At 39.2% G+C, this 23190-nt stretch overlaps 1 protein-coding gene across 5 annotated transcripts in view; it reads right to left on the bottom strand.

Moving 5' to 3' along the window:
- Positions 1 to 23190, bottom strand: part of PCGF5 (polycomb group ring finger 5) — a 117981-nt gene that overhangs the window by 49747 nt on the left and 45044 nt on the right. For 3 of the 5 annotated variants that reach the window (XM_072739491.1, XM_072739494.1, XM_072739493.1), the window contains one exon: positions 16258 to 16551. In XM_072739491.1, the coding sequence (XP_072595592.1) occupies positions 16258 to 16369 (112 nt within the window). In that variant the 5' untranslated portion in view covers positions 16370 to 16551. Of the gene's footprint in view, positions 1 to 16257; positions 16552 to 18542; positions 18670 to 23190 lie in introns of those variants that run through there. The other 2 variants (XM_072739492.1, XM_072739495.1) reach the window with 1 other exon arrangement.

The raw sequence follows: 23190 nt of genomic DNA, 5'->3' as shown, positions 1-23190 counted from the left end.
TTCCTTTCACTTATGCATTGATTCAAAAGACACTGAATGCCATGCACTGTGCTAGGAGCTGCAGATGTAAAGGCAAACAAAGCCCATACTTTAATGGAACTTCTATTTGGAAAGGCAAACAAAGAATTTTAGTAATACATGATATTCATGCACACAAAAAAAAGGTAGATAAAGTGTTAAAACACTGGCAGTTTTAGAGTGGCCAGGGTAGGACGTATGAGCAGATTTGTTTTTGTTTTTGTTTTTTTGATCAATACCCTTGAATCCCATTTTTCTACCTTTTTACCATTACATACAGCTTTAAGGACAGTACCCCTTCACCAAAATTCTCTCTAAATTTGGACGAAAGATGGTATCAGAAAACCTTAAACACATAAAAGGGCTTAGATATGAATACTTCATCTGTCTTCCAAATCTCTTGGCCCAAAAAGGTTCTAAATGACTTTTCAAAAGTCACTGTTTGGGAAGGGAGGACTTTCTTGGTAAGCTACACTGAAGTGGAGAACAGAGAAACTAAATTCTTTTAAAAGATTGTTGGTATTTGCTTTTTTCTCAGGGACACTAGATAAGTCTCTGAAATTTGGGAAAGAAGGCCAAAAAAAGGACAGATAAGAGGCAAGAATGAAGAGTATTACAAAGCCTGATCCTATCCTGAATCTCTGATCTGACCCTGGAGCTCTGATCTTTGTGGTTCAAAAGGTTTATCATACTCAAAGCGTTCAGGAATTCCTGGCTGTCCATCAGCCTTGGCCCAAATAAAGGCACGTGACATGCCCAGAGCAAGTCCTCTAGGTCAGCCAAAAGGCTAAGGGTAGAAGCCTGTCTTTCCAGAGGCTAAGATACTAATCTAGGCAGCTAAAGGACGAAATGTAAGGCTTATTCACCCAGGCATGCATACAGTTTCAAGAATAAGGCTGTGTTCACTGCTTAAGGTGAAGGCAGCACCAGTGCCCAAGGATGCTGATGGGGAATATTAATCTGTATCTAGATCTGGACTGTCCAATATGGCAGCCACCTAGCCACATGTGGCTGAGCACTAAATCACATGTTGAAATGGCATGTTAGACATTCTGAATTCACTAAAATATATCAAAATTCATTTTATTTGTTTCTTGTTTTAAAATGTGGCTGCTGGATAATTTAAAACTACACCAGTGGCTCATATTTTATTTCTACTGAATGGGTGCTGTTTTAGAGGGATCCAGAAAGCCCCATCAGGAGATGAATTTGTTTTTCACAACAACATCTGAGATATGCTACTTTATTCTACTCCTGAATATGAAGAAGAGGTTTCCACAGGCTAGGTTACCTGCCTACTCTGACGAATGGCAGCACAGAGACTTGAATCACAAATTTTATTTCAAATTTTAAAGATTTTTGAACTTTACAAAGGAAAAGAATGTTATGTAAAAATACCAGCTGTATCAGGCACCACCCTACATGCTTCAACATTTATTTAATTCAATGCCATTTAACAATTTAATCCTCATTACAAACCTATTAGGTAATATTAGGTCTCTTACAGCTGAAGAAACTGAGAATAACTTTAGTAATTTGCCAAAAATCATGGAGTAAGTGGGAAAAGCTGGGGTTTGAATCAAAGGTCTATTTTCTTAACTAATGCATGCATAAGTGATACATTTTCTTCTAATTTTGTTTCTATAGGCCTATAATACATAGAAAAAGAATGCCCTACATCTTAATTTGGGAACCTGAAAAATGTCTGTTTATAGAATCAGATCTCCTTTTAAGCTAAATATTTTGCACAAAATAGTCCCTTTAAGCAGCTTATTTATTCCTTTCAAAAAAAAAAAAAACTCTAGAAAATACATTTCCCACATACTTTTAAAAGCTATTAAGTAAGTAAAATGCAACCTAAAATGAATTGGAGCCTGAGAAAACCCAGGCTAGAATTTCAGTGAAACTGAAAAGAGTAAAAGGAGGATTTTCTTTTCCCTTAGACACTTAAAAAACCCATCATTATAAAACTGACTTTTGATTCTTAGTTTATAGTTATTTATACTAACTGGAAAATAAATTTTGAAAATATCTTAAAGGTTTAATAGAAGCTTTCTTGGTACAGAAACTGCTCTACAGGTTAACTCAAATGGCCAAGAAAGATGTTGGAAAAAGTCCCCGACTGTGGTTAAGGCTATGTATGGAGACCAACTAGCATTTTTCACTCTCACCAGCTACCCAACAGACAAATGCTGTAGCCACAAGAAATACCTGGTCAAAAAGGGAGTTAGGCTCACCAAAGATATCCCTAGTTGGAAAAACACTTAAATAGCAACAAGTGCTAACATTTACTGAGCCCTAACCAAATATCAGGCTCTGGGCTCAAGTCTTTGTGTGGATTATAGGATGAACTTCTACTACCCCCTCTGGCAAATGAGAAATCCAGTAGTAGAGAGCCTAATAAGCAGGCTGCCCACAGCTGGCCAACTGTGTAGCAGATGCAATATCCATCCTCAGGCTATGCAGCTCCAGACCTAAAATCCATACCACTATGCAACACATCTTAACATTAATAACACTTGGTCCCTGGCATTAAGATTTTGTATTTTTAATTGATGCTTATATTTAGCCCATCGCAAACAGCATTTAAGCTTCTGCCTAAAGCTTACCAAGCAAAATCTTTCCTTTGACCACTTCTTATATTTGAACTAGGTTGTTGCACAAATTAATACACAGTAAGAGTCACTGTGTCATCTAAAGCAGTGGGTCTCACACAAAATAGAACATTACTCAGCCACAAAAAAGAATGAACTCTTGCCCTTTACAACAAAACTTATGGACCTACAGGGTTATGTGAAATAAGAGAAAAACAAATACCATATGACTTCACTTATATGTAGACTCTAAAAAGAAAAAGGAATAAAAAAACAGATTCATAATTGTAGAACAAACTGATAGTTGCCAGAGGGGAAGGAGGAGGGGGATGGATGAACTAGGTGAAGGGGATTAAGAAGTGTAATCTTCCAGTTATAAAATAAACAAGACATGGCAGGAGTATAGTCAATATTATTGTAACAACTTTATATGGTGACAGATGGTAATCAAAAGAATATGGGATTAATGTACTCTTTCCCTATAATGCAAATTTACATGAGAAACCAGGTAGTACAGAAAAGTTGTTCCAGAAAAAAATAATCTTGCAGTGGATTGCCTGGATCTGGATCCCAGTTCTCTCATTAGGCAAATTACTTACTTTGTGTTTCTATGTACAATGGAGATAGCAAAGGTTCCTATCTCATAGGCTTCCTGTGAAGATTAAATGAGATAGTATATGTAACATGTGCAAATGAGTGTTGGAGAATTTGTAAATATTCAGTATATGTGAGCTATCACTATATATTAGATCCCTGGATGGGCATAAAATGATGATGAGAATTGGAGTAACTGAGTATTGAATGGCATCAGACTATGGTTAGTTTCATGTGTCCACCTTAAATAACAGATGATCTTGCTAATGGAATTTGAAATGTGTATCATGTATTGGTATTAGGCCTCTGCAGCTGTGTGCAGCCATGTTCACCCTAGAGATAGTCTTGTAAATTCAAGTATGATATTTATGACACACTGCTTCACCCAAATGGAAACTGCCTATCTCTACATGTGTGATATTTCTTTTTCTGGGGAGGAGGGTCCAAGATTGACTGACATTTCTCCATTATACATTCCTTCCTTAACTTTATATGTTTAATATAATTCCAACACAGTCCCATGGGTCTAGGCTTTACCGTATTGTCTTTTCTGATCACTTTATGTTCTGCACATACCTGCTCTGAAGCATGATCATCTACTGATTTCATATTTTAACTATTCAAGGGCTATCTATCCTACCTTCTTATTTTATTTTGGGGGGGGGGAGAAAAAAAAGAGGGAAAGAGAAAGAAAGGGAAGGGGGGAGGGAAATAAAAAGAGAGAAAGAGAGAGAGAGGCAGGGAGAGGGAAGAGATATTCATAAGCAGGCTCCATGCCCACGGTGAAACCCAGAAAGTGGGGCTCGATGACATGACCCAGAGATCATGACCTGAGCCAAAATCAAGAGTTGAATGCTAAACCAACTGAGTAACCCAGACACCCTTATTTTCAAATTCTTGGTGTAGGGGATTCTTCATAACAGGTTCAAGGACCATTTGCTGTTGCTGTCTTGGATGTATGGTCTGCCCCAGTCTCTTATGTATCATAGAGAGCTAGCTTCCCAGTTTTGATGACCCAAAGTAATCTACACAAATTTCTCTTCATGGGCACTAATTCTGCTATCACTGATAATAAAACAATAATATTCTTTCCTTTCGTGTCCTTGGTAGAGTCATTCATTAGTAAAGCCCTATTTATTGAAAGTGATCAAATGCTGACTTCCTTTGTTATAATCTGAATGTGTTAGTTTTATCTGTTAACATAGAAGCATGCTTTTTCTTCTTCCCTTAAGCACATCACTATCTTAATATGCCTGTCTTGATAGCACTCACTTGATAGTTTGCCTTTGGAACATTTATTATCTAACAGTATGTAAGCAAACTGTGGTCATCTGCAAAAAGAAGAGGCATCAGTTTCCTGCTTTTATTACATATTCCTATGTGTGAAACTGACATCTTAAAAAAAGTTTTCCAGAGTAGCTGTAATTTGCTTTCATGAGACACTATCTTCTGGTTTTTCTTACATAAGGAACTAACGGACATCTTTCTCTTATGTATACATGACATATTTCATTCAAAGGCTTAAATGAGTTGCAATTTCATGGAGAACACTAAGGACAGCGTTCCTTTCTACTGAGTAGAATGCTTTAGTATTGTCTCTACAGGACAGAGGAACAGGCACCAAATCAGGGTTTTTCGAACAGGGTTGGAATTGAATCTTGATATTTAAGCATGGTAGGGGGATCTTACACCACGTAGGCCAGGAGACCAAAAGGTGTAGAAAGGCTAGAAAGGCTGCCCTACTTCCACAGACAGGTTTAAGGAATCAAGTATGACTCCAAGGTTAAGGTAGAGTCTGGTAGCTCAGTCAGTGCAGGGTCACCCTTATTCCTCTCCTTATCAACTGATATTTTGTGATCAAAATAATCACTTCCTCACACATGTTCTTGGATAGCTGTGCTGTTTTCTATTTCACCTCTTTTGTTTCTCTCTTCTTTCAGCATATTTAAACTACTGGCTCATTTAAACTATTATACTCCAGCTAAATCCCACTCTCTACACACTCTGCTTCCACAGGATTACAGCATAACACTGGGAGAAACACAAGCACCAGGCGGATTGGTCTCTCACCTTAAATTCTTGATCATGAATGTCAGTGGGTCCTGCATCTGCCAGGCAGTCACACTCAACGTCCCAAGTCCATTATGCTCTTTGCTAATACTTCATACTTTCACCTCTCCTCAAATCCCCAAACACTTCCTCCCCAACCTCACTTTCCACTGATGACCTCACTTTTTTACTGAAAGGAAAAAGAAAAAAAGAAAAAAACTGAATCAAAGAGAATTCATACTACCATGTCTATTTCCTTACTACCATCTATACTTTCTATACCTCTTGCCTATCTCCAAAACATTCACGTGCCTATTTAAAGCCGATCTCTGCCTGTGCATTATATCATGTCCCAATGACCCAAGAACACTGCTCCAGTGCTTCTCCTCTTTCACCTATGTTAGTCTTTTGCTGAGATTCCTATCAACATTAAAACATTATTTTTGCATTTTAAAAAACAAAAATGAAAAAACAAAAACAAAAACCTTCTGTTGACCCTACTTCTTCCCTGGTGAGCTATCAGTACATTTCAGAGGTACTTACACTCATTCCCCAACAGCTCTCTTCCCAATTTTTCAATCTTTAGCTTCAATAAGGTTACTTATATAATCATAGTACAATTATCAAAACCAGGAAATTGGGGAATCCTGGGTGGCTCAGCAGTTTAGTGCCTGCCTTTGGCCCAGGGCGCGATCCTCAAGTCCCGGGAATGAGTCCCACGTCAGGCTCCCGGCATGGAGCCTGCTTCTCCCTCTGCCTCTCTCTCTCTCTCTCTCTCTCTCTCGCTATGTCTATCATGAATAAATAAATCTTAAAAAAAAAAAAAAACAGGAAATTAAGAAATTTCCATCCATTCACACCTATCCACACTTTCGCTCCTGATCACTCCACTGAAACTGCTCCATGAGATTATCTGTGACCTCCACATACATAGCTAAACCTAGAGGTCTAGTCTCAGTCCCATCTTACTCACAGCTGATTTGACTCCTCCTCTTCCTTGACATGATATGCAGTTTTCCTCCTGACTCATGCCTCCTCCTCTCCCAAGGTCAGTTCTTCATCTTCTCTATCTACACTCATTCCCTTGGTGCTTCCACTGTTGACAAACTACACACTGATAAACTCCAGACTCATATGTACACTTTCCAACTAGGCATCTCTGTTTGGATGTATCATAGCTTACATTCAATTTCCAAAAAATAACCACCTCATCTTCCACCTTGTTTTTCCTATATGATTTGATGATAACTTTATCCTTCCAATTTCTGAGGCCAAAAATCTTAGAAGATACTCTTGACTCTTTTCTCTTGTATGCTCCACCTGTAGTTCATTAGCAAATACAGCTCTATCTTCAAAATATAACCAGAATCTGACCACTTTTACCACTACCACCACTACCACCAACACCACGTTGATGTAAGCCATCACCATCTCCTGCTTGGCTTACTGCAATCATTCCTAACAGCTCAGGTCCACTTTCAATAGTAGGTTGAAAGATGCTTTTAAATATAAGTAAGATCATGTCATTCCCCTACTCAAAACTCTGCTGAAATGGGTCTTCATTTCTCTCAGAGTAAAAACCAAAACCCTTAACATGGCCTTATAAGAACTGTGCATTGTGCCTGTGACCCACATCCACCCCATCACCTTTCCCAACTCTTCTTTACTCATCACTCTCCAGCTGCACTGGCTTCCTGACCATTTCTCAACATGACAGGCACATGCCTGCCTTAGAGCCTTTGCTCTTGCTATTTCTCTACCTGAAATATTTTTCCCTTGGATATGTGATTAGCTAACTCCTTCACCTCCTTAAGCCTGTTCAAATGTCACTTAATAAGATATAGACATGAACACAGGCTTAAATTTTAACATCTCCCTGACTTCCAATTCCCTTTACCCAGCTTGACTTTTTTTTCTATAGCTTTTATCACCTTCCACTTACACCATGATTTATCTATTGCCCACTATGCTGCCTCGTGTGTCCCAGGAGCCCAGTATAGTACTTGGAGGAGGTGGTACTCAGTAAATATTTATGGAATAAATGAGGACACAAGGGTTAGGAATCATAGATGGAGGCAGGATTTTAGGGCCTACCATGTCCTAATATAATCAAATCGGAAATCAGCATACATTTTCAACGTAAGGGAAGAGATTTTGAGTTTACTAGTAATTTTTTGACAATTAAAAAAAGTTAATTCGGGATCCCTGGGTGGCGCAGCGGTTTGGCGCCTGCCTTTGGCCCAGGGCGCGATCCTGGAGACCTGGGATCAAATCCCACATCGGGCTCCCGGTGCATGGAGCCTGCTTCTCCCTCTGCCTGTGTCTCTGCCTCTCTCTCTCTCTCTGTGACTATCATAAATTAAAAAAAAAAAAAATTAAAAAAAAGTTAATTCAACACAAATTAAAATGTTTTAGTTTTTTAAATTACAATGATAATTTTCTGTTAACTGAGTGAAGAAATGTTAGTGGTTGAGCATTCTGAGAAAACACAGCTTTGTCCACTGGTTTTTAAATTCTGACACTATATAGTAGTCTGGTAAAAACCAGTATGTTATAAAGTATCAGTAGTTATAAAAAGTCTTCACAGTATCCAAACAAAAGTTATCTTCTGTCTTTTCTACATGTTTGAACTGTACTTATTCACAATGTTTACATTCAACTATTGTGCTAGGCTTATTTATTTATTTATTTTTAACAAACTCTACTTATATAGGCATAGAAAGAGAATGCTAGTGGGGATGGGGGTGGGGCAGAGGGAGAGGGAGAGGGAGAATCTTAAGTAGGTTCCACACTCAGCATGGGGCCCAATGTGTGGCTCCATCTCACAATCCTGAGATCATGACCTGGACCAAAATCAAGAGTTGGATGCTTAACTGAGTCACTAGGTGCCTCTGTGCTACACTCTTAAACATACTTATATACTAACCATGATTTCTAACTCTGAATAATTACGTATTTTGGGGTACATATTTTTTCTTAATCCATAAGTGGTATCAGTTCCAAATGATATATTCTCAGAAGCCAATATAAGACAATTTCATTTTTAAATTTCTTATCCTCTAGTTTTGCCCTTTAGTGTCCACAACAATGCTTTGTTCATCTGTTTAAACACTCTTTACTATCTAATGCAATTTCAAAAGCTAAAAGAATCATAAGTTTAATATAATTTTTCTTTAGCATTATTGCTAATAATAGATGATACCTAGAATGTTTAAGATCTATAACTATTCTTATTTAAAAAGAATCATCAAAATGAATGCTATAATCATTTTCATGAATAAATGACTCGTTTCTGCCAGAATAGTTTGAAACCTGTAACATCAGTATACAAATGACCTCACTTCTAATACAATGCTAAAACACTGTATTTGCAACCTATTGAAACTTTAAATATAATTTCTAATTAGGCCTTTGATTTTTAGTCTAAAAACAAGTCTTGACCCTAAAAACTGAATTTTATTAAGAATAAGTTGTTGGAAAATTCAATTTATATCTTTTCTCCATTATAATGGCTATTTATTCAGATTTAGTAAGTTCAGATCATGACTGGGTAAGTAATGACAAGTATATTGTCATGCAAACATAGCTAGAAGAAGATATATATATATATATGTATATATATATATATAAAGTATATTAATATATATATAAATTTAAAATAAAGGGATGCCTGGGTGGCTCAGCAGTTAAATGCCTGCCTTTGGCTCAGGGCATGATTCTGGAGTTCTGGGATGAAGTCTCTCATTGGGCTCCCTGCATGGAGCCTGCTTCTCCCTCTATGTCTCTGCCTCTCTTTCTTGTCTCTCATGAATAAATAAATAAAATCTTTAAAAAAAAAAGGTAATTTATAAATTCTAAATATATATTAATTACAATAGTAAATGATAAATTATGACAATTATATAACACAATTTATAAATTATAAAATTTATATAAATTTTAAATAAATTTTTTTATACATAAATATATAAAAATATTTTTTAAAATATCTATATTTGAATTTATCTGTTTTCTTGAAGAAATTTCAGAAAACAAAGCGAAGCAGAAAGAAGAAAAAATAAAATTAGGAAAATGTCATAATATATTATGAAAATATGCCAGAGTCAGATGTCCAGGATTTAGAGCCCAGTTCCAGCATTTTTAGCTTTGTTACTTAACCTTTCTGAGTCCTGTCTCTGTGAAAAATATTGGAAAAAATCTGAAATGCTCTTCCCTCAGACCTTCTCACAGCTCTTTCCTATTATTTTGGTTTCTGTTCAAATGGCAACTCCCAAGAAAGACCTTCCTCTGTTTTATTTTTTCTTATAGCATTTACTTGCTTATTGCCTGTCTCTCCTATTAGAATATAAGTTCTAGGAGGGCATAGGCTATGCCTGTCTTGTTTACTGCCATGTTTCCACTGGCCAGAGTAATGACTGGCACAATATAGGTGCTAATAAACATCTGCTGAATGATTAAATAATGCCACCTAACTAGAAGGGTTCTTGGGAAGATTAAATAAGATGATAAATGTAAAGCTTATGACCACAAATACAACAAACATTCAATAAATAACAACTATTAACCTTTTATTAGCATTTATTTTAATTACAGTATGATTTAATTACTGTCTGATTATAAACTGCCTAGTTGAAATATGCTAGTATTATAAACATCTGGTCATAAGCTGTGCTTTTCAGACTTGTACACCACAGAATCACCTGAGGACCTTCTTATTATAAGAATTTCTGGCCTTCTCCCTGGAGATTTTGATTCAGCAGGTCTATGATAAGACCCAAGAATGTGCACTTATAACAAGTTCTCAGATGATGTTGCTGCTGGTCGATGCTGCTAGTCTGGAGACTGCAATTTGAATAGCCAAGTGTATGTAGCCTAAGGTTTTTAAAAATTGAATAACAACGTATCAAGAGATCTCTGTACCTTAAAATACTTCTGCAGTTATAATACTTGTTCCGAATCAATCAATGGCTGGTCATACTTAAATTTTATCATCTTCTAAGTTGCTCCTTCATTTTTACTTATTATCACGTAAAATCACCAAGTCCCTTAACTGTCGCATCAACTAAATTATCAATCTTCTTCGCAGAAGTTAAAAACTAAGTATAGTAATGTTTTTCTAAAGAATTCATTCTTAGTGAAGGGATTACAGCTACGATCTCTGAAAGGGCTCAGAGAAGAAAGCGTTTCTTTCCGGTACCACAGATTTCTATGTCTATCACCCTCTTTCTTTTCCTGAGGAAAGAGTCATTAAACTCTTAAGGGGGGGCCTCTAACCACAAAAGAGTTAAGAACCAATGCACTGTATTCTTCCATGTTAGCTGCTGAAACAAAGCTCCTTTGTTTTTAGGATAAGTGAAAAGTCTTTCATTTTAAGTCAACAACAAGCAAATACACTCTAAGCAACCTCAAAAAGTTTCTGAGGATCTAAGTGCAAGAGGCAGAGCATCCTTGAATCTATAACTGATGATCTCTGGTCCCCAACCCAGCATCTCTCCCTCTCTAAGACCCACATGGCTTCCACCTATATTGTAGAACATAGTTTCTCAAAATATGTAATTCCTAACCGACATTGCCTACATGCCTTTCAAGCTACCTATTACTGCACGTGAATCTATAAAAGAACAATAATCAACAAATTGGCCATTTATTTATTCATTTAATCATTTATTAAGCATTCAAATACCAGGTACCAAGGATACATGTAACCCAAATCTGCCTGCAGTCACAGGTGGGTGGCATATCTTGGAGAAGAGTTTTAAGGGATGGGTAATGGCTAGGTGGGCTTACAAGCAAAAGTACATTCTAAGCAGAGCATACAGCTGAACCAAGTATGCATATGTGTGTGCAGTAGGTGGTGAGGGAGGAAGGGGTGGGTATAGCTAAGTAGCTTTAATTTATCCTGAGGGCACTAAGAGATCTCTAGGAAATTCTGGGTTGGTTGAAGAGTGAGTGATGAAAATAGCTGTTTTAAATGATCACACTTTGACACAGGTTAGAAGTGGGCTGCAGTAACTGGTGAGAAGTAATGAGAGCCTGAACAGAACAGTCACAGCGGGGCAGAAGTTAAGGCACAGATTTAAGAGATATTAAAGACACCAGACAGGACTTGGTCCCTATTTTGTGTTAGGGAAGATAAACAGAGTCAAGTGTGGAGCTTATTTCCTTCTGGGATAACTGAGTGATGGCATCCCATTCATTCATTTTTAGACATGCTGAGCCCCAGGTGGCTTTAGGACATTCAAGTGCACATCCAGTAGGATTCTGAAACTGAGAAGAAAGGTCTATGCCAGAAATAAAGATTTGGGAGACATCAGCATATGCAGTTGAAGACCCAGAGTAGATGACTTCACACAGAAAAGAAAAAGGCCCACACATGCAGAAATTTCTTCTTAGCTTATGAAAAGTTTTGCTTGATCGAGCAAAGGTTCCAAATTTATCTTTTTTACCACTCTACCCTAGTGGCTAACAAAGTACCTGACAACTAATTATCCTAAGTAATTCAGTAATTATTTGGGTGGACATGTTTATTTCCTTAGGTTTTTGGTTTGAGTTAAAATAATCTCATACTGAGGAGGGCACTTGACGGGATGAGCACTTGGTGTTATTCTATATGCTGGCAAATTGAACACCAAAAATAAATAAATAAATAAATTTAATATTAAAAAAAAAAAGAAAAAAAATAATCTCAGACCTGTAACAATGGTTAATGTGGATTTGATTCATCTATCACGAAGTGACCATGTAAAGCTCAAATTCATTTGTTTTACTTTTTTACTTCATTTTAATATTTTATTTTTATCAAGTGTCCTTGGCCAGCTGAAGATAAGTGGTGTCAGTAGGTGAGGTATGAACCCACCTAAAGATGGGGCTTTTATAAGCTTTTAAAAGTTTTTTTGCAACTCCTTCCCAGGAGCCTGGGACTCATCCTGCCCTGCCATCTCTGCCTCTCCTATCCTTCTGCCGGCTTGCCCCTTTCTCTTTTTCCACACAGCTGTAGTACTAGCGACATCAAGGGCTACTATAATCAGTCATCCTGCTGGTCCTGTTGGCCCTTCTCTCTACATTGATAGAGAAGCCAGGCAGTGTTAGCTCTAGAATTTCTCAACTGAAGAATGAGAGAGCATCAACCTATCTGATTTGAGGAGAAAGAAAGGTGAAATGCATTTGCATTTGCAGAGTATTTTGAAAGAAGAGTAAACTAACTTCATTTATCCCTACAAAGCAGGGAGAACCACTCATGATCCCTCCTTCCCTCCCTCCACAACTCTACCATAGCCAGGCCCAAGCACACTCATATCCTTGTGTGAGAAGGCCAAGGCCTATGGCTTAGGAATTAAAAAAAAAAAAAAAAAAAAGAAAGAAAAGAAAACCTCCAGTTTCTTCTCTTGCATGGCATTCTGCTGCAATATCCTGACCCATACCTGCTATTTTATCATTCTGTTCATTAGTTTCATGGTACTTATTGACATCCACATTTATTTCATATATTTCTTAACTTGATTACTCTTTCTTCATTTGACCAGAAAGTCCAGAAGTGTGGATTCCATGTCTGGTTTTGCTCAAGAATAATAATGTTCCATTTATATATTCATTTATATATTTCAAATTTGAACATAGACACTAAAACCTTTATATTTTATTATAAATTTTTATAACAAGAACTATGTTTCACCTATTCTTTACTTACAATAAAGACTCACAAAATCACAGTCTTTGTACAAAGTTATTTTAGTAAGATATTCTTTTTATTTGCCTAAATCAAGATAAAAATACTATGGTATATATACTACAATGTCACTTAGCATTTCTCACTTTCCTCCTATCCCATTTGGCTGACTTTTTTATTTCATACTATCTCAAATCATGGTATCAGTATATCTGACCCACATTATACATAAGAAAACTGTGTAAGATCGAAGACCCAAACAATGATAGAGGAACACTGCTTTGCAGTACTGTTAATTTTATCATTACAAATAATAGGATACTTTGCAAATGGGATAGTTTTTGGCTACAAGCCCCAATATAAACACAAACAAAACAATACTCAGAAATCCAAGGACCAGGAAGTTGAAGATGAGTACTACAGGATCCTTGGATCTGCAGAGACACCAGGTTGAGTACCTGACTCCTTCATCATTTACTTCACTATTCTGTTTCCTGCTGATGATAAAAGTCACGTTTATGGTTTATCACTGCCTTTTAATTCCACTTCTGCCACGTACATTCATTCTTAGTAAAGGGCTTGATACAGCAAAGCAGTTTTTCAGGCTAGAATGACTTGTGCAGTTAAACTGTCACTTACCTTTTAGACTTTAAACTGCTGTTGCAAACATAAACACAGCCCTTGCTTATATCCTGACACAATTTATACTTCTGGAATCCTTTGTTTTTCTTCCAAAACAGTGGCATATAAATTGAGATTTCATTATGTCCCAGAGAAAATTTTCTTTCAGAAAAACATAAAATATGTTAGAAAGGCAGATATTGGAGAATTTGGGCTTTCTTCTTATCTTCCAGAGTTGGCAGTTTTTGCTGGAGAAATCCAAATATGAAAATAATGCACAAAGGTGCCTGGTGGTTTAGTAGGTTAAGCATCTGCCTTTGGCTCAGGTCATGATCCTGGGGTCCTGGGATTGAGCCCTGCATTAAACTCTATGCTCAGTAGCGAGTCTATTTCTCTCTCTCTCTCTGCTCGCTTGTGCTCTTTTTTTCTCTCTCTCTCTCAAAAAACCAAAAACCAAAACAAAAAAAACTGTTTTTTTTTTTTTTAAAAAAAAAAGGGAAAAAAATAGTGCACAAATGTTACAAGAAGCAAAATAAAACAGACTGTGGACCATGTCCAGGTATCATCTTTGGTGTAGCAGGAAACATGGAAGTATAAGACAAAGTCCTTGCCCTAGAGTAGCCACATCCATTGGCTCTTTTTCCAAAATACATCCATAATCCAATCACTTTTCCCCATCTCCATTTCACACCTAATTACTCTGGTTGAAGACTCTATAATCTTTCAGCTGACCTGCAGTGACTGCTGTTCCATAACCTTTCTAAGCACATTCTGCCTCAAGGCCTAATACTTTCTTTTCCCTAGAATGCTCTTCCCATATATCCAGAGCTCAGTTCCTTCAGTTTGTGTTCAAATGTAATCATATCAAAGAGTTTAACACCCTGACATTCTATGTAAAATAACCCCATCTCTCCCATCTACAACCCTTCTTTGTTCGCTTTATATCACTGATCACTACTTAACATGGCACATGTTTATTAGTTTCACCCACTAGAATGTTCAACTTCTCAAGAGCACAGATTTTTTTTTTTTTACTATCTTGTTCATTATTTTATCTGTTCTGTCTGGAATAGATGGTACCTGGCACACGGTAGGTATTCAATAAATATTTGTTCAATGATTTTTAACTGGTAATTGTTCAAGTTAAGTAATGATACAGGGCAGCAGTAAATTAGTATTTCAAGATAGTTCATAGCAAATTGCTAATTGGATAGTAGAGGCCATCCAAAGGTAATATATATCATCACTTTGGAAAGGTTTTCCAAAACACACATGCATGGACCTCACCACAAATGATCTACCAAATCTGTCTAAGTGGAATGCTGAGCATATGTATGTTTAAACAGTTTTCTAGGTGATTCTATTTTTTTATTGGGTATAATATATATCATAAAATTTGCCATTTTAGCCATTTCCAGGTAATTCTCTATTCTGCACCCCTCTTTAAGACTCTTGATATAATATTTATGTCAGTTCAGTAGCAGGAGAACAGAGAAAGGGGAGGATTAAAAAAAAAAAAAGCACCAGGTTATCTCAAAAAGAGCATGAGCTTTGGAGTTGGAATATAGGTTCACCAATACTGGGCAAGTTTCTTAACTCATGGTTTCCACACCCACAAAATGAAGATAATCTCTATACTCTTTCCTCCCAATAACTACTCCAAACTATTTCACGGTTATAGTAAAGCTAATTGTAATCAAGTATATAAAATATCTATTTAGTGCACATAATAGGCATTAATCTAGAACTTACTGGAATTACTTTCATTGAAATAGGCAAATAATTTCATACAGGCAGAAAAACAAAAAGTATGTGGAACTCTGGCATAAGTGACTATAAAAATGAACCTTCTACTGATAGGCAAGGTGAGAAAGAAACTTGATAGGAGTTCCACAGATATGATCATATTAGAACAGAGGTTTTCAAACTCAATCATACTTCAGAATCACCTAGAAGGCTTGCTGACGACCATGGATTGTTGGGCCCACTCCCAGAGTTTCTAATTCAGGAGTTCTGGAGTGGGGGCCTGATAATGTACACCTAACAAAAGTTCCCAAGTGATGCACAAACTGTGGGCTTTTTGGCCAAAGGATACAAAATTTCAGTTAAACAGGTAAGTAAGTCCTAGAGATCTACTGCACAGCATAGTGCCTATAGTTAATATTAGTGTTGCATGCTTAAAATTTCCTAAGAGGGTAGATTTTATGTTAAGTGTTCATATCACAATAATACTATTAATAATAGTCAAGAAGACTTCTGGAGGTAATAGGTTTATGGCATAGACATGATGGTGGTTTCATGGGTCTATACTTATTTCTAAACTCATCAAGTTGTATGCTTTGAATATCTACAGCTTTTTGTATGTCAACCATACCTCAATAAAGTGGTCTAAAAAAGCCAATGAATGAAAGAATGTATACTCCAACAAAATCTGTGAGCAGATTAATTCCTTCAATATAACTTTTTAAAATAAAAAACCTAAAATAGTTCATTTAAAAAACTATAATCAATAATATGTTTTAAAACATTAAAATTAGATAAAAGTCAACTATTACATAATAACAGAGGAAAAATTTCATGCCACTGGTATCCCAATGACAAATTCAATCCTGAAAATAAATTCAAAGTTAGGATGATTCTTGGAGTTACTTACCATTTTGAAAGCTAAAATCTAGATATAAAGCCCAAATGCAGTAGTTTTAAAAGAATACTTACAGGTATGGAGGCATTCCGTCACTGTGGTTGGCTTGATCAGGTACCCTTTACAGATGTAGCAGGTGATGTGAGGATTGAAATCTTTCACCAAGTGTTTCCTTTGGGTAGCCATTCGTGGTTAGCTAGGACTGGCTTTAGTAGTTCAGGCAAAGAGGGGTAGTAAGTGGATGAAGTCTGAGCCCAGGAGCTGGTGTGGAGTTCCCAACTGGATGTCCTGAGGCATGAGAACTAACATCCAGATTTATCATGAGATCGCTGGTCATCACTACTTTCGGTGGTTCTGCTTTCCCATATCTGTTTCCACGATAGTTTTAAAAAGATGAGAGGGAAAAAGAAGTGTCAAATTCCTAATACTGTATTAATAACATAACAGCAGCAAGTGTTACTCCAAATTGGGTGGATGGGTAAATAGAACATGTTTCTCACTGTCAAATTGATTTGTAAACCTGCTTTGACTTAATTCAGGATAATGACAAATTCATCCAATCCTGGAGCTTTAACTATCACCTCCATACAAATGAGACCTAAAGTGACAAACTCTAGTTTTGGTATCTTTACCTCTTCAGTAATGCATCTTAGCTATCTGCTCGCCTGCTCTATTAGGAGTTCTTGCCAATACAAGTTAAAAGATTCAACGTTGAAGTCACTACCCTCTCTACCAATATACTTCCTATTTCCATTTTGTGTCCCTTATCCAGTCAATGAAATCAAGTCGACATCCTTTCCCATGCATCCATAGCGATCCTACTTGACTATTATCTTCTCCACCTGCACTCCATCTTACATTCTACCAGCGTTATTTTATTCTATCACATTTGGGTCGTCTTCTCAAAGACTGACAGTGTCTCCTCTTTATAAAGACATTTAAACTCCTTAGCTTTCCATATAAGACCTTCCACAGGCTGACCTTAGCATACTTTTCCAACACTTTTCTTTAGGCAAACTTAAAGGATCACTCTTTCACAGTCCATTCTGCAGCCTCTGTATACTGGCTGTCCAACAAGCCCTTCCTCTTTTCTAAATCCTACCTATATCCTTTGAAACGCTTCTCCAAAGTTATCCTCAGTGTACCCTCTCTTCTGTTACATTCTCCTTTGATTTATAGTTACATTCATTCTTCATGTCCTCTATTAGACCGTCTTTGATAGAAACCGATCACATTTAGTAAGTGTGTAACCTGGGCAATGTTACTTATCACCTCTCAATCTGTTTTTTTTTTTTTTAAACTATAAAATAAAAATAAGAGTGCCAGCTCCCTAGGGTGACAAGGATTAAATGAGACCATATACATAAAGCTAGCACACGGTGAAAGCTAAATGTCATTAACTTATTTCCAGAAATGTTTACCATTGTTGGCTGGTACAGGGGGTTGCTAAAGAAAAAAAAGTCTAAAAAGGTTTCTTACAAACAAATGTGTTCTGAGAAAACACAGCATGAAAGAAGGCACTGACTTCCTAGGTTACCCCTATAAACAGCAACTTTTCTCCTATCTTAGCTGTTAGCTCACAGGTATAAAGCAACCGGAGAGGCAAAAGCCATAAAGACACATCGCCCTAAAGAATGTGCACGGAACAGGTTTTGCGTGGTACGAGGGGGCAGCACAAAGGGAGCATAAATAAGGGGCGAGGGGGTCTGGGGTCGGGTCCTCAGCCGGTACGACCTTCAGTAAGGCATCCGGGCCTGGGGCCAGGCTTCCCCTCTACCCGGACTAGCGGCCCTGCCCTCTCCACAGGTGGGCCACGAAGCTCCAGAGTTGAGAGAAAGTCCTCTCCAAGAGGAAATGCACGCCCCCGGCCCCGGCGGTGCGGGGAGAGTCAGCCCCAGAGTCCCGTCACGGCAGTTAGAGGAAGCCAGCGGCTCAGGGACGGGCGGCACCGAACTTTCCCGCGGCCTCCGGGGTCCAGGCACGAGTCCCCCCGCCGCTCCGGCAGGTGCGCGGGCCCGGGCCGGGAGGACGCGCCGCTCCCGCAGGGCCAGGCCGGGGCTGCGCCGGGGCAGACGCGCCGCCTCTCCCGGGGCCGAGCCCGGCAGCCCGCCCCCCCCCCCCGCGCCCCAGGGCGGGACGCGGCTCCCCAGCCCCCCGACACCCTCCCGACCCCCAGCCGCCCCCGGCCCGGCCCCGCCCCGGCCCGGCCCGGCCCGGCCCCGAGGGGCTCTCCGCGCTCCAGGCGAGGCCGGCCGCGGCAGGTGCCTGGAGGTGCCGCTCCCGCCGCGGGCACAGCCGGGGCGCGGGGCGCGGGGCGCGGGGGCTCCTCGGCCGCCTCTCACGCCCGCCCGGTACCTACCCCGCGGCCGCCGCCGCCGCCGCTCCTCGCCCGCCAGCGCGCCGGCCTCGGAGGGAAGGAAAGTGAAAGAGAAACAGCGCCCGCCGCGGCCTGGCCGGTCCCCGCGCCCCGTCCGCCCTCCCCCTGCAGGCGGGAGCGCGCCGGCTCCGCTGGGCCACTCGGCTCGGGCCCGATAGGGCGCGGCGGGCCTCGGGGCCCAGGGCCGGTGCCGCCTCCAAGGGCAACTCCACCCCCTTCCAACCGCCGGCGCCCCCGGCCGGCCCCGCCCCGGCCCGCCCCGGCCCGCCCCGGCCCGCCCCGGCCCGCCCCGGCCCCGCCCGCGCTCCCCGCAGGTGCCCGGCCTCCCCGCCCGCCCTGCTGTTGTGGCTTCGGTGCGACACGTAGCCTTGGCCAAATTTTATCTCGGTTCCTGTCCTCACCACCACCCCTCCCGGTTGTCTGCATCGTAACTGCCTGGTGCGTTTTCCCCGGTGTGTTGGAAAGCAACGGTCGGCGCCGGTAATGAGTCACCCTGCGGAACGGTCTACTAGGCTGCGTCCTCCTCAAGCCAGGCCCACCTGCGCCGCAGCGAGGACCCAGACCTTTCTGGATTTGCATCTTACGGAAAAGTCACTAATGAACTTGCTGCTGTGGGGTGGGGATCGCTGACAAATGTGAGCAAGCTGGAGCGTGCTGGGGGTGGGGTATTAGTAGAAAGGTAAAGAGTTACTACTACTTGCAAGGTTCAAAACAAATACCCCAGTTCTCTTCCTAGTGGCTTTGAGATCCACAAGAGACCATTCACTGAAAAGATTTATTCAAAAGCACGCATTAAAGATTCCTTAACCTCATTCAATCCTATCCTCCTGCATTCCAAAAACTTACAAATTTCTACTACGACCACTATTTTGCTAAACATTAAATTAGACCTGGTTCTTTGCTTCTTAGAAGACTGCAATCAAGTAATCCTAGGGTGGCAGGCAAATCAAAATCAGTGTGGTCTCCACCAGTAAAACAAAAGTTAAAACAAACATCCCAAAGGGAATCAGTAAAGGATGGTTTCAATTTGTGTATTAGAGGGAAAAGTGTTGTAATTACATCGTCTTTGCTTCTGTCGAAGTGAGAGCAGTGGGGGCTAGGGAATTGACGGTACTGAGGTGCGGTGGGGGATTAATGCAAAGTATTTCTTTTATTTCCTATTCATTGGAGTCACTGTCATTATCAGAGGGTAGATTGTAGAGATGGTTCTAGTGGCAAACCAACAACCCCACACCAACTGGTGTTCAAAGATCTATTACAAATTTGAATACATCAAAGAAGTAGAGGAAGACAGCTTTCAAAAAATATCCAATTTATAATTAAACTTAGGTAGACTGGACATAACATTTAAAAAATACCATTGTTAATATCACAGCAAGAGCAATACATTTTCTCAAACAGCTTTTTCAATGACCACGTTTTTATAGTCCTTATAAGAATCATTTTGCAAAAGCACACATGCCAATTTCTAAGCTAGGATCAACTTCAATAAATCAAGCAATCACAAATAAGCACAGAAAACAAGTTTGGTTAAATGACTTCACAGATGGAAGGATACATTCAGATCTTTTATCTTGGAGACAAAACAGATCAATATAAGAAAAGTCACCCTGGTTCAGGTGTATGTGTAACATGTAATGGAAGATTCTACTATATATACTTTTATATATTGGTATTCTCCCACTTAATCTGAATCTACTTTAAATATACTTTTAAAGAATAACACTTAAGGAAGGTCTGGAGGAGCTTACATGTGAGTGGTGATTAACGGTAAGTGGGGTTAATCAGCATTCCCTGAGGAAATGCGCTTGAGGATGGATATTGGGAAGGCTTATATGTTAACAATGGAAGGAGGGGTGATGAATATGCTAGAGCAGTGCCTGAAGATAGGTATAGAGGTGGCACTGCTATAACCAAAACTGCAAATGGTGGACTTGAGAGTGGGAGAGAGAATTACAACCTTTGTAAGGAAATCTTTGCCTTGTGTCCCTGGAGGTAGCATATTTTGTAGTAAAATGTTCAGTGGTTTCTCATTTTCCTTCTTCAGCAACCACCCTACCTTTTCCATTCCAAGAAAAAAAAAAAAAGCACATACAAAAAAAATAAAATAAAATAAAACTCAAACATTTGTCTGGTTAAAAAAAAATAACAAAAGAAATGACACAAGGGAATGCTATAAAGGGACAAGTTTCCTGACATGTATAGGTACCGAGCATCTAAACATACAACTTTCAAGGGCTGTGCTGCTCTTCTTCCCATGGGAATACTTTCCAGTAACCTACCTCTTAAGTCCTTTGGTTCTGATAGTGGGGCTGGAACAAACCACAGAGGCCTCCATATGAGAGGGGTGGCTCTGATAACAAATCTTAAGTACCAGTGGGACCCTCAAATAAACAAAGGCCTGGAAGCAACTGGATACACAAGACTAGGGGGGAAAAAGGCAGATAAAAGAATCATCGCTCAGATTCCCCTTAATCACAAATCTACTTCAGCCTTCTCATTTTACAAATGTAGAAACCAAGATCCTGAGAAGTGACAAGTTCATAATCACAGATCTGCTTTTGATAAAGCCAAGACCAAAACAAAGGTACCAGTTCCATATCATGAATACTTCTCAAGGAAACTTCCTAAGTCCAAGATTTTAAAGGAGTTTTGGTAAGAAACTAACTTAAAAGAAACAAGGAACAAAGGGAGACTACAATGGGTGAAGGGAGAGAGGGAAATACTTGCCTATGTGGTATTTAGGAGGGAACTGCAACTGGTAAATTCCTATCAAAGTACATAATCCCAAAGCAGTAACTTGTTTCATTTGATCATTGATCCAGACTTCCAGGGAACTACAAATGGCTCTTGATAACCCTTGCAACTACTTGGAGCTATCTGTATACCTAACAAACATTTTCATTACTTTATATTTTATGTCTAGATTTTTATTTCAATGAAGGCCGGGTAATGGATAGGTAGGTAATTCTGTACTGAAAAGTTCACATTCTGTGCTTGGCTAATAAATATACTATCAATGAACTGATGTTTAATAGCGTAATGTTTAAAAATAGGGTTAGAACTTTGTATTTCCCCTGGGACATTAAGTAAGATGGCTTTTTCATTACTGTAAATTATTTTATATACCTAAGTATGCTATTTAATCTTTTTATATAGAATATTTGTAACAAAACTACCCTCTGTAATCTAAAAGTCTTCCTACAGAGATTTTAGAAAATATTAAAATCTAAAGTCCCCCTTGGCCCAAATGTATTTATTTTTATAGCCATGGATATCACAGATCAAAATGTATGACTACCTAAAATCAGTGATGGAGGAGTGAGAACAGAACTGAAGGAGTTCCAATCACCCTCAGCCATGTCTCTTTTTCTCTTAATGCACCCCTCCCCTGCAATCAATAATTCTCAAGGACTCTCTCTACTAAATGTCTCTTGAATCCTTCCACTTAACCTACCCTGGTTGAGATTACTATCATCTCTACCCTCCATTACTTCAGTGAACTCTTAGATACAGCTCCTGTCTGTCAAACCATTCCCCACAGCATAGCCAGAGGAGTCTCTTAACTACAACTGGATCAGGTTGCTTCCCACCTTAAAAAAACTCCTGTTCTGGGCCGCCTGGGTGAATGTCTGCCTTTGGCTCAGGGCAAGATCCCAGAGTCCTGGGATTGAGTTCCACACTGGGCTCCCTGCGAGGAGCCTGATTCTCCCTCTGCCTGTGTCTCTGCCTCCTCTCTTTCTGTGTATTTCTCATGAATAAATAAAATCTTTTTTTGTTAAAGAATTAAATAAAATCTTTTTAAAAAACCCCAAAAAACAAAACAAAAACAAAAAAACTCCTGTTCTTAGGCTAAAGCCCAAACACCTAATAAGCCCATCTCAGATCCAGATCACTTCTACAACCTCCCCCTTGAACTCTATGCTGCGGGTCCTAAAAAAACATTTTTGCCCTCTAGCTAGAGAGATGGATCTTCTTCCTTCCAAATGAGCATCCTGTCCCAATTCCTTCACCCTTCCCCACCTTTGCTAAATTTGGTCAAACCTTGTTTATCCTTTAGGTATCAGATGATCTCAAAGGTGACCTTCCTAGACACCTTGAAGTTGCTGAAGAGCTTTCCTGATAAACATATATCACATATATACATAACAATTCAACTTATTCTCTCAAGTCCCATCACACTGACTTGGATTAACTGATTATTTTGGTTGAACCTCCTACTACTGTGTAAACCCAGGTGATCTACTGCTTGACTGCTTCACTAGCAGAACGGATGGTAAAATGGTAAGCAGTCAAATAAATACTGACTGAAATGCTGAGTATTTGCATGCACTCTAATGAGTGCACTCTAATGAGATGATAATACATACTCTGTGTATTCTTTCTCTGGTATCTTCTAGGAGGGATCTTTCCAAAGTTATGTTAGGCATAATCCCTGTGATCCAGGACTACTAATTAAAATCACAACAGGGAATAGAAACTTATCTACAAGAAACAGTTATGGAGCAATAAATCAAATTTATTAATAAAGTGTTAAATGACAAAAACTCCAGCTGAAAAAAGGAGTGCTACTGGTGGTCAAGAAATTAGCCCTACATGCTTAAGACTATGCCAGTAATATAAGACAGCA

The sequence above is a fragment of the Vulpes vulpes genome, chromosome 15 (genome assembly GCF_048418805.1).
Source record: "Vulpes vulpes isolate BD-2025 chromosome 15, VulVul3, whole genome shotgun sequence".
Classification (NCBI taxonomy): Eukaryota; Metazoa; Chordata; class Mammalia; order Carnivora; family Canidae; genus Vulpes; species Vulpes vulpes.
This window is presented reverse-complemented; position numbering and strand designations above follow the sequence as displayed.